We start from the raw sequence: 12,435 nt of genomic DNA, 5'->3' as shown, positions 1-12,435 counted from the left end.
CTTTCTCTACATTTTTTCCTTCAAATGTAAGGCAGTGTGTAAAAAAGACGTCTATTTGGGAAATGCCCTGTAATTCACGTGCTAGTATGGGCACCCCGGAATTCAGAGATGTGCAAATAACCACTGCTTATCAACACCTTATCTTGTGGCCATTTTGGAAATACAAAGGTTTTCTTGATACCTATTTTTCATTTTTTATATTTCAGCAAATGAATTGCTGTGTACCCGGTATAGAATGAAAACCCATTGCAAGGTGCAGCTCATTTATTGGCTTTGGGTACTTAGGGTTCTTGATGAACCTATAAGCCCTATATATCCCCGCAACCAGAAGAGTCCAGCTGACGTAAAGGTATATTGCTTTCAAAAATCTGACATCGCAGGAAAAAGTTACAGAGTAAAACGTGGAGAAAAATGGCTGTTTTTTTCACCTCAATTTCAATATTCTTTTATTTCAGCTGTTATTTTCTGTAGGAAACACTTGTAGGATCTACACAAATGACCCCTTGCTGAATTCAGAATTTTGTCTACTTTTCAGAAATGTTTAGCTTTCTGGAACCAGCATTGGTTTCTCACTCATTTCTGTCACTAACTGGAAGGAGGCTGAAAGCACAAAAAATAGTAGAAATAGGGAATGTCCCAGTAAAATGTCAAAATTGTGCTGAAAAATTGGGTTTTCTAATTCAAGTCTGCCTGTTCCTGAAAGCTGGGAAGATGGTGATTTTACCACCCCAAACCCTTTGTTGATGCCATTTCCAGGGGAAAAACCACGAGCCTTCTTCTGCAGCCCTTTTTTCCCAATTAAAAAGAAAGAAAAAAAAAACGAATTTTGTGCTGTATTTTGGCTAATTTCTTGGTCTCCTTCAGATGAACCCACAAAGTCTGGGTACCTCTAGAATCCCTAGGATGTTGGGAAAAAAAGGACGCAAATGTGGCGTGGGTAGCTTATGTGAGCAAAAAGTTATAAGGGCCTAAGCGCGAACTGCCCCAAATAGCCAAAAAAAGGCTCGGAACAGGAGGGAAAAAGGCCTGGCAGCGAAGGGGTTAACAATGTCAGTGGAGTTGTTTTTACAGGAACTAGGTTGATGCAAGCTAGTAAGTTTTAGACTTGGTGGTTCTTTCAAGTCCAGCTTTTACAGTGTTTCATAAGAATGAAGGGGTAACTGGCGATAAAGGAGGGGTTTTCAGGGGCACTGGAAATATTCTTAGTTGCAGGGGAATTCTTGAACAAAAGGCGAATGTTCAGCAAGGAGAAGAAACAACTGGTTTGAGGATATGTGCAGGAGCAAGAAGTGGTGGCTAGACTGTTTTGATTTTTAAATATACAGTATGCTTCGTTGGTGAGCCAAAGAAGGGGAATTAGTTAGCAGACTAGGGGCCCAACGTGCAAAGGGCAGGTTGCAAAGCTGGTCTGTGACCTTCCCTTAATTTCGGACTTTGACTTATTGACCACAAAATACACATTTGCACGGCAAAGAAACAAGCAAGGTTCCTCCTTTATCAATATGTATAAGGCAAGGGGTATTTTGCCACCCTCTGTGAATGCAATAATGGACACCTGTAAGGGATAGCGGGACAGGCGATCTCTGTATTTGCTTTCCAGTATCCCAACTTTTTTTTTTTTTTTTTTTAAGGAACATCTGTCACTTGGCAGCATTAGGGGTGTTAAAAAGTTGGAATGCAGGGGAGTGGCTTTGCTAGGAGCGTTCATTCAAACAACCCCTGGTCCACTGTTTGCACCCTTAAAGCAGCTTGTCACCATTCAGAATGTGGAGCCTGCCCCCCCGGATCCACTTTACAAATGGGTTAATGTCAAGTGTCAGTAACTTGTCAAGAGTTTGCGACCACATTAATGCTTGCACAGCGTTGCTACATATTACTTCAAATTCCAGTGAGGAGGGAGACTACTGTTCCTTGCGTTTCAGAATGAGTTACAAAACGCTCTTAGCCAGTCTGCAAGAGTTCAACTTGTAAAGTGATTTTAATACATTGCACTTTGTCCTTTGGCATTCCTGAAGCCTGTAATTTTCCTGAACCTGAGGCCATGAAGTTACTAAATCCCTTCATACATTGAATTAATGATATGTTACTGGTAGAGCACGTTGTCACTCAAAATATAGTAGTGTGGTACTATTTCAGACACAAAGGCACTCACTAACAGCGGCACCAGCTGTAGAGCTGCCTTCGAAGGGAAACCAAGACCAAAACACAGTACCGGAGATCTGTAAATCAGTCATTTACAGAGGTCATCAGAAGCCAAAGAAAGGCAGGTTTTTGAGCATTTCTTGAAGAGCGATTCATTTTTTGAGAATCTCAAAGAGCAGGGGAGCTGGTTCCAGGCGTTAGAACCTAATTGTAAGGTTTTCCACCTCTCGTTTTTAGCCTGAAATTATGGATTTGTAACAAATTGGCATTAGAAGATCTGAGAGTCCTTTGTGTCCTAGTTTGTTAAAAGATCTGAGAGGTACTTTAGGCCTGGACCGGCAGAAGGAGAGACTTGACTTAGCGGGGAATGGTCAAGTTCCCTGCGACCATTCCTGGCTGCGCAGTTTGCTGTGGCACCCCTGTGGCCCGCCTGGAGTTTGGGGCCTGCACCTGGACAAGGTTGGGAGCCTGCAAGACATCTTAGCCCCCAGAGATATTTAGAGAGCTACCCCACCTTGACAACTGATAGGGGTGTGCCTCTGGGCAGTGTTGAGGCCCCTTAAGCTCTTCTTGGCCTCCTAATGCACCCAGGCCACAGTGACATTTGATGAACCCCTATCCCGCCCCATGGACAACAAAAGTCTGGCTGCACAGTGCTGAGGCCCTTTTGATCCCGTCCTGGCTGCCAGACCCCATGAAGGTCAGCAATGCCACGGATGATTGGGCTTTCTCTGCAGCCTTGGGGGTGAGTGCCATTGTGCATCTGATGCGTTCAGGGCCATACCTGCAGTGGGTGGAGGCCCACATCTGAGCAGGGCAACCATTAGCACTTTGAGGAGACAGAGGGGAACAACATCAAGAGCCAAGGGCAGCAACATCGGGCCCCCAAGCAATCATCTTTGCTCTGGCTGGCAACACTGCGGATAACCGCCTCCCTGGGGGGGGGGGTGTTTGGCAATCGCTCCTTGAAGGATATGCTTGTGAAGTCTGTGGGAGGCCCACCCGGAGGCTGTCTGCCACACACCAATCGGGAACACCTGCCTGACAGCGAGGAATCGGACGGACCATTCACACGGTCTGTCTTGGTCGCCCTCTTTGCCTCCCTTTGAGATAATCTCCAAACAGTCAATTAAGACTTATCCAGTGATCTCAAAGAAGTCTGCCGAGAGCTTGATGAATTGATAGTCAGAGTCTCCACCTTCAGGACCATTAAATCAGCTGTGATGAAGAAATTGAGCAGGTACAACAGGAGATCATCAGGCTGCGGGCCAACAAATCAGCTTACAGGCCCAGGTTGAGGAGCTGGAAAACTGGTGGTGGAACCAGAGGTGACATGAGTTCTGTTAGGGCTTCTGGAGAGCTTTGTCATTGACGGCCAGGTGGTGAGGGCAAGGGCCATTGGCCTTGAGCCCCCACACAAATCCAATAACTTTATTCCTTTAAGAACATTCTTGTTATCCTGTGAGATCTCTCAGTCGAGAGCCCTGCTGTTTTGTTAATGTTTCTGCTTATTATGATTTGTTGGGGGAAACACACTCAGAATATGACGGTACCTTGCATTTCTAACACATATATCCACTGGCCTAGTCACAGTCAGTCACCTGTGGAGGAGGGAGGACAGGGCGTCATTTACACTTATGACAGGTATACTCCACTAAAGATTCTTACCCTCAGTGTTAAGGGTCTTAATAATCCCTTTAAATGCCACATCATCCTGTCCTATTTAGAACAATCTGGGGCGGATCACTGCCTTCTGCAGGAAACCCAGCTAGTTGCCAGCGACTGGCACAGACTATGCTCCCACACCATCCCACATCAGTTCTTCTCATCTACCCCCTCCAAGACCACTGGAGTGGCTATATTAGTGCCTGCTCCTTTCGAGGCTATGTGGGGACCAAGCTGGTTGAAATAAGAGGCAGGCGTCTGGCGCACATGGTAAGCTTGGGAGATTACACATTTACACTAGGCACCCTGTACGCCTGAACAGCAGACAGGAATGCTTTCTTCGTAGTGCAGTAATGTAGACTGATGCTTCTAGGGGGAGATCTCAATTTAGTCTTCAACAATGATCTTGATAGCTCAGCCCAGTAATATGGACACATTGGGGGTCTATCCCATGGAGGGACACACTGTTTCCAGGAGATGGGCCTGAGGGATCTATTGTGCTCACTACATCCCCACACCCGAGATATGCGTTCACCTTCCCACTCAAATCCTGCAGGGGATAACAGATCGGACTAGCTTTAGGTCCAGTCCTCCCGAATATTCTTACACACTGGGGCACAGGACACATTCCATCACACCAACGGTGGCTACATCGCATTCGGTGTATATTGGGAATGGAGAAACTTACAGTCACCCTCACAGGGCAAGGGGGCTCATATGTTGAACTCTGGGGTCCATCCATTGTCTTATCCTCCTCTGAGTTTAGGGCACTACTGCCCCAAATACCTCAGCTTGTGCTTGACAGACGTTGCCACCAATACGCAACCCGATGATACCAACTAGGATGCCAAACTTCCATTTCATGACATGCCATGTTATGTGTAGTTCTATCACTCTGTGTGCTATGAGGGGGTGGGGCTGGAGGGGAGATTTAATAGGAAGTTATACTGCTCTATGTCATAGGAATGACAATAACGACGGGCGATGTGATCTCGTAGTACAGCTGGTTTCTTTTTTTTGGGGGGTTGGGGGGGGGGAGGAAATCCCAAATAAAAATATTTGAACCACAGATGGTTACGTGCAGTGGGTGATACTTGTGAAACAGTTCTTAAAATTTAGTTCAGAACCAAAATAATTCTTTACGAGGGAGAGGGTCAATTGAGTATTATCCGCATAGGAGATAGTAGCAATAACAAAGGTGTCAATAAAGCTAAGATGAGATATATAGAATATTAAATAATGGGCTAAGAGCCGAGCCCTGTGTAACCTCATGTCTCAGAGATTTCTCTTCCGAGGTAGACTGACCAGTGGATACCATTTAACTCCCATTTGCAGGAAAAGAGCGAACCGGGACAAACCTGGGCACAGATGCCAATTTCTGTGCAATACTGAAGGAGTACCATATGTGACACTGTGTTGAACTCTGCTGACAAATCCAAAAGAATTAGCTCAGCATTCTGACACTTATCCATTGCGACTATTACTGTTTCCGATGCTTGCAGAAGAGCGGTTTTAGTGATGAAGAATATTTGAATGTTCAAAAAAATCCATTAATTGCTCTTTGCCTTTTTTAAAACATTTTAGCAAGAGCAGGAAGCAGGGAAATAGACCTAACACTGAAAAATTGCTTGGATCAGCTGTTTGTTTTTGCAATAGTTGTTTAACAAAAACCAGTTTCCAAGGCTCTGGCACCAGCGCCGAAGTTAGATAAGTCTTTAATATATGATTAATCTCGAGATTAATGACCTCCATTGCTTTTTTTGAGAATAGTTGAAAGACGCGGATCCATAGGGGACCCAGATTTATATAATATATAAAGTAAAATAGCATGTTCTGATTGTTAAAGGAAAACGGACTGAAAGTCTGCCATATTAGCCTTAAGAGAAGAAATACCTTGCGATGGGCCTAGAGAGTTATTAGCACAACCCATCTGAATAATATCAATTTTTTCCTCCTAAAAAGAAAGATTATCACACAATGTTTGAGATGGTAAGTCATCTGTAATAGAAGTGTTGGGTTGAAGAAAATAATTAGCAATCAGAAACATCCTCTTTGAGTCACTTTTTGCTGATTCAATTTACGAAGTAAAAAAGAAAGTCTTTTTAGCATCCTTTATCAGTTTATGGTACCTTTTTAGAGCTAATTTATATCTAGTGATGGTATGAGGTGCATAATAAGCCATTCACTTCTTTTCAAACTGTTTGCAAAATAGCTTCTCTTTGGTCAGAGAAGCCGTAAACCATGCTGGAGATGTGGCTGGTCATTTACGGTCAGGATTCACTAGTGAAGCTAGCTCATCAGTGCCTTGCATAATCGAGCAAATAATGGTAGATCCTTTGATAAATCTCCAGTAAGACGTGGAGGAAAGTGCGCCAGATGGCTGCCAAGTTTAGAACATGTTATTTTGACCCTATGCACTGATGCACTGATCTACAAGGCTCAGCTGGTTATTATTAAATGTAATGAGTGAGTCCACGCTTGTGCTTCAGCTGCACCCAAGAGCAACGTGTGGCAATTAGAAAAAACGAAATCAAGTTTGTGGCCTGCCACAAGAGTAGGGGCCGCTACACATTGAGAAAGCTGAAAACAGCTAAATTATCAATACAATTGTAACCATCTAAGTCATTGGTATCGTCATTATGACAGTTAAAATGCCCTGGAACCGTGAAGTCAGATTAATGTAGGATATGGGGAGCAAGGGCATCGCCTAAGAGTGCTCAGGAAATGTGAGCACAGTCCCGGAGGACCATAGGCCAGAACGCCAGCAAAAGAAAAAAATCTGACCTAATTGAAAACAAAACCAAGGCTCTCTGGTCCCTTTAAACTGTCGACTTCAAACCTGGAACTGGAACGTGGAATGTGGAATTATGCACTGGAATAATTAATGAAAAATAGTTCTGCCCCATCGGAGATTCAAGAAGCATGGCAGGGGACACTCCAAATTCAATTATAACAACATAATGTGGAATTACATATCCCTTTCTTTATCACATAATCCCCAAAATAATATCCACATATTAAAATATCACCATAAAATAAATATCCATGCTCTTATTGGGTAATGTTCTTTTCAAATTGATCGTGAGTTACACCAATATGTTCCTGCAGTTGAAACTGCCCATTTGCTGTCCTTATAGTGGAGCAGTTTTTAATTCGAAGTATTTATCCATGTAAGGATATGGAGGATACTAAAAGAGCTGATTGAAGAAAAGGAGCCAATGTGTGTTTCACAGCCTTCTGCCGCTTCCTCAGAGCCCTTACATGTCTATGTTATTTAGGCTGCTAAGTGAGTAGCTTTCACAAATGTATTAGTTTTGCTTAGGTTCGAAGTTGTTGCCAGTGGAGTGATAACTTTCTATAATTATATAAACTATTCAGTTTAGATTGCTGCAAACACTCGGAGGTTTGCAATACAGTACATCAATACTCCTCTAATAGGTCTGTGAAAGCTGTGACAATGGCTTTGAAAGAGTGACCGACATTTATTTTAGTACCACCAAGAGAGGCTGAAGCTAGGATTTGTAATGTTGGGAAACATTAGTGAACATAGGGCCAGATGTAGCAAAGGTTTTTACCCACTCTGTGTCTATGGGAAAAAGTGTTCGTACATATGGCCCATAGTGTCTGTAGTTGATACTTGAAATATATTGTGAAAATCTATTGGTTTTATTTTGCTCCCCAAAACATGTATGCAAAAAAGGCATGGAGGAAAGAGTTGGAAGAGAAAAGTATTTGTTTGTCTGGAATGGCATGTGTAAAATTAAAATATGTCATCTCCCCATTGCAATATTTTATGCATTTTGGTTGTCTTTAGCTGCTTAATCATGGTGGAAGTATTCTGGCAACAATGCATGTGCTTATGGGTGTTTTTTGTTAGATTAGAGACAGAGCTAGTTCTGTATGGGCAAAACAAGAACTTATTTCCCTTCAAGGATTTGCAAATGTATTACCTTGTCTGATTTTAAGTCACTGCGCTGTCCTGCTCTACCTCTCTGTCTTCTTGTCATAACAATAACATCTTGTTGAAAATGTTCCAGTGAATTAACAATGTTTATTGCTATTCATTTTAATTCCAAGTAATTATGTTTAGCATCAACTTATCGTACATAGTATAAACTGATTGTCTTATATGTCTCTTTTACATATTTCAGGCAATTCAGAAGGGCAATACAGAAGTGGCAAGGATACACGCTGAAAATGCCATCAGACAAAAGAATCAAGCCATCAACTTCTTGCGCATGAGTGCTCGAGTGGATGCTGTTGCTGCTAGGGTGCAAACCGCAGTAACAATGGGCAAGGTACCTGACATTTGTTTCTGGTACACCAGTGTGGTTATTGTTCTACAGATTGGGCAGTTAAAAAAAAATATGTATAAATAACAAGCATGCACAAAATCAAATGACGTGAAATACGTATATATAGTGTGCAAATTTACTTAAAAGGTGCCTTTTCAGTTACTGGTGAAATAGGTTCTCATCACATTATCATCCATACACTCTCACACATTTATTAATTGAAGATGAAGTACAACATTTCAAATACATTATTCATTTAAATGGTTGATATAATTATCTTTCTGGTTTGATTCCACCCTGCAGGTGACTAAATCGATGGCAGGCGTAGTAAAGTCTATGGATGCTACATTGAAAAGCATGAACCTAGAAAAGGTTTGTCAGAGTGTGCCCTCTTTGAGATTTTCTGTGAAATGTCAGTGGACTTGTTTACTTTGAGTCATCTAAATTTACCTCTTTTTATTTAGATTTCTGCCTTAATGGACAAATTTGAGCACCAGTTTGAAACACTTGATGTTCAGACACAGCAAATGGAAGACACAATGAGTAGCACTACTACATTAACAACACCACAGGTAAGTGTCCTTTAATTCAAACTGTTCTTAAGTAATCAACATAATTGTTCACAATGTGAACATGTTGTTCACATTGTTTTTCTATGACTGAGTTGTTGAATCCTGGGAAGAAGAGCACGTACCTTAATTTTAGTTTGTGACCGTATTCTTTATTGTACTGGATTTTAATTTTATTAAATCATTCTGATTTTAGCACAATTGTTTTTCAGTAGACTCAGCAGTGTTTCTTAATAGGTTGCTAGCGAAGAAGACCCTCCCTAGATGCATTTATAATCCTAGGAGCACTTTTTGCTATTTTTCTCTTTCTTTGCCAACTGGGAATTTACTGCATCCACAGTCAAGTCTGGAAAAAGCTTCTCAGTTTTAAACTTTGTGCAGCCTCAGGGACTGCATGTGCTGGCCGCCCACTGGCGTGCGTGAAGTACAATAAATGGAGAGTGAAGAGTTGTGCAGTGCGCACATAGTGAGTTCGCATGCCACCAGTGTATGTTTTAAAATAAGCACATGCTGTCTAGATACAAAAGCTTCAGTGCTGAACAGAGCGCACAGACTGAGTGGGTGTGCTGAATGCATGGGTATATGTAAAGGTACAATGTGTGAAGGAGCAGTGCTGGACCTAAAGTGTGCTGTGAAAGTACACTATGAGTGAGTGCGTCTGCAATGGTACCATTTTGGGAAGCCCAGACCTGCCTAGTAAAGATATGAGGGGGGAAAGGAATCCTCCCCGACAGATTTGTCTATTGCTGCATTTCCTTGAGCTGGCTAGGGACACACTGGATGGAAATGGAACATGCTCCCTTTTCAAAAGACTGCTCTTTGATTCAGTGATAGATCACAAGGAAGGGACCTGGACACATCTCTGAAAGGGAGGTGGGTCTGATATGGAAGCCAGAAAGAGTAGAGCTGTGGGTTTGGGATTAACCTTTTGATGTGCATATCACTGTGGCTGACACAAAGGTGTGAACTCTGGTCACTCCCATTAATTGTGTTGGGGAAAACCAGCTTTGGAGTAGTGCCTGCTTTGGCAGACATCTTTCATGAAGGAAAATGAGAAGTGCCTACTTGAAAACAAACAAAATAAAAAGCAAAATCCCATCATAAAACTTCACAGACCCCGACCTAAATCACATTTGGTGTCTGTAAAAGGACTACAAGAAAAGGAGGTTGAGTTTAAAATAAAATTGTCATCTGGCAAGCTGCCAGACGGGCTGTATAAGACAGGGAAGCTCAGCAAGACGGACATCACCAAGGGAAACCAAGCTCACCAGCCCTGGAGCACCATTGCCTGTCTGCTTGCCAAGATGTGTGTGCCCTGTGCGGAAGAGGAGAGCATTGCCAAAAGGAATCCCTGGGCTAGCTGTGAGGAAAGTGGCTGCTCACTGATCGGATTGTTGCCTTTGTGCAGGAACAGTTGACAACCCCTGTTTGCCAGGAGAGGGCTGCTGTGATCCCACATCGCTGAGCCGCGGTGACCTGTATGCCAGAATGGGCCACCTTTGAACTTAATTGGGCCAGGACATGAGACCTTTGTCTGCCATGTTTAGGGCAATTGCACCAGAGAGTCTGCATCTGATAGCGAGCAACACATCAAACCCGTATGCCAGAAGGGTCTGTGGTATTGCTGTGACCAACTATTTGGGTTGATGCCCAGATGAGGGGATACTGCCGTGACCAGCACCTCTAGGCCTCCAACTGCACCAAACTCTTTCCCTGAGGATCACGGACACCTCTGAGGGTGTCACATACTCCAGTTAGGGGAAGAGCAACTTAACTTTAGTGTCTGCTGAGCAGGAGCTGCTCAGATCACTTGAAACCAACCTGCAGCACTGCTTAACAAGAACAGCCTGTGCCTCTGGGTGCTGCCGTATCCATGGCGAGTGGACTCATTTCATCTTACAGGATCCAGACTTGGGAGCACTAAAGGAGAGGACACTTGTTGCACCGCCAAACACTGCCACACCGCTGAAGTTTGTAAGACTGAAACCAGGCCTTTGGGTGCCTGTAGGATTTCACTGCTGGAGATACTGCGACACAGTAGAAACTTTTGCCTGAAATCCTTAAGAGTCAAAAGAGAAAGCTTGAGTACAGCCTTATATTCTGCATTTCCTGATGCACCTACCAGTGAACAAGGAATAACCCTGAACGCATTACATAAAGGTGGTTTGTACATGGATTTACTTGACAACTGTTAGAGCCCTGACCTCAAGTGGGATGGCGTTGTTGCTTCTGAATGTCGTATTCCTTTGCATAAGTAAAGTTAGAAATAAGGTATTACTTTTTCTTGTAAAAACAATTATTTGGCTGGGCATTGATTTATTGTTTGTACTGCCTGAACTTTGAGTTGACTGACCTTTATCAACATCGCCCCGAGGAAACCTTGACTGCTCGACTACAGCTACCACTGAGAGTCCAGTGCAGAAGGGGTACTTGGCCGAGTTGAGCTGGAGCCATAGTAGAACGGGCCCTGGGACATCTAGAATAAAAGGCCTCAAACACCATGTTTCGGCCCAGCAGCCCCTGTGTGCCCTGTGGCTCTCTCAAAGGGGTTTTGACACTTCATTGGATTGGAACCCCTTACCCGTGCATTGCAACCTTATAAAAAAAGGTTTGTGTTTTTTCCATCTATCTGGCAGGACACATGGATAGGCTTCTTCAGTGATTCCATGGTCTCACGTTTCTGGAATAAATGTGTTATCATTGCCCCACTAACTGATTTGTATGTCAAAAGGACATACCTCCTTTTGCTGAACAAGCCTGCTATGAAAATCTTCAAGCATACGTTGCATTTAGAGCGGCAGACCCTGATGCAGAGATCTGGCCCGGGACCAGGGTTCAATTCCCTCCTTGGTGGGTCTTGGGCTCAATTCCCTTGGACCAGATAATTCTCGCCTCAGTGCCTAATCTAATTAATGGGTTCCACACTGTAACTCTGGGCAATAGCTTGCTTAATCTCCACAACGGCCCTGACAGTGCTTAGATGCCTGGTTTCACCCTGGGGGTTGTCCAGGAGTGGGTGCCTCACAGGGAAAAGCCAGGAGGGGTTCCACAGCGGTATGCGTACAGCGCCTTGAGACCCTAACGGGTGAGTAGTGCGCTATACAAGTGCGAAATTTACATTTATTTTTATTTACAGCTGACCCTGTCAAGGTTGCATCTCAAGTCTTGGGTACTTGAATCTGTTGAAGTCCCATGTTTTCTGTGCTGGAATTGTTGAATGTCACTGAGAAAAGTTTGTACATTTTCTTTCGATATCCTAAAAGGAGAGATTGCCAGAGGAAACCCTGGTCTTTTTGTGGTACGAAGGATGCTATTCTGGTGGTAAGGAGGAGAGGTATTGGATGCAGTCAGTGAGCTAGAGTTGCCTATGCAGATACTCGTCGTACATATTTAAGAAAGGGTAATTTTAGGGAGGGCACAATTCTGAGTACCTAGTTGAGGGAAAGCATAAAACCACAAGTCAAATGTGGTACTTGTTGTAGATGTTTAAAACAGATCTGGTCTAATAGGTACCATGGAGGAGTGCTGATGTCTTTAAACCCAGTGATTGGCCTTAAAGCTTTTTCAAGTTTTTAGGGCTCCTAGAGTCAAATGACAGACACATTCTTGTGTACCCTGCCTCCCTCAGTAACCTACATTGATCCATTTCTTGCCAGCTGAGTTTGCACTTCACAAATACCAATGCATGCATACACATATTCACTGTGTTCTGGAGCTGAGTGGTTCAGAAGGGTCACATGGCAAGTGGAGGTTACTTGTCTTCA

The 12,435-nt window shown here is 43.4% G+C and overlaps 1 protein-coding gene across 1 annotated transcript in view; it reads left to right on the top strand.

Moving 5' to 3' along the window:
* Nucleotides 1–12,435, top strand: part of CHMP1B (charged multivesicular body protein 1B) — a 73,548-nt gene that overhangs the window by 38,407 nt on the left and 22,706 nt on the right. The window contains exons 3-5 of the mRNA XM_069212575.1: nt 7,959–8,105; nt 8,406–8,474; nt 8,567–8,674. Of these exons, the coding sequence (XP_069068676.1) occupies nt 7,959–8,105; nt 8,406–8,474; nt 8,567–8,674 (324 nt within the window). The remainder of the gene's footprint in view (nt 1–7,958; nt 8,106–8,405; nt 8,475–8,566; nt 8,675–12,435) is intronic.

Source organism: Pleurodeles waltl, chromosome 2_1, assembly GCF_031143425.1.
Source record: "Pleurodeles waltl isolate 20211129_DDA chromosome 2_1, aPleWal1.hap1.20221129, whole genome shotgun sequence".
NCBI classification, from domain to species: domain Eukaryota; kingdom Metazoa; phylum Chordata; class Amphibia; order Caudata; family Salamandridae; genus Pleurodeles; species Pleurodeles waltl.
This window is presented reverse-complemented; position numbering and strand designations above follow the sequence as displayed.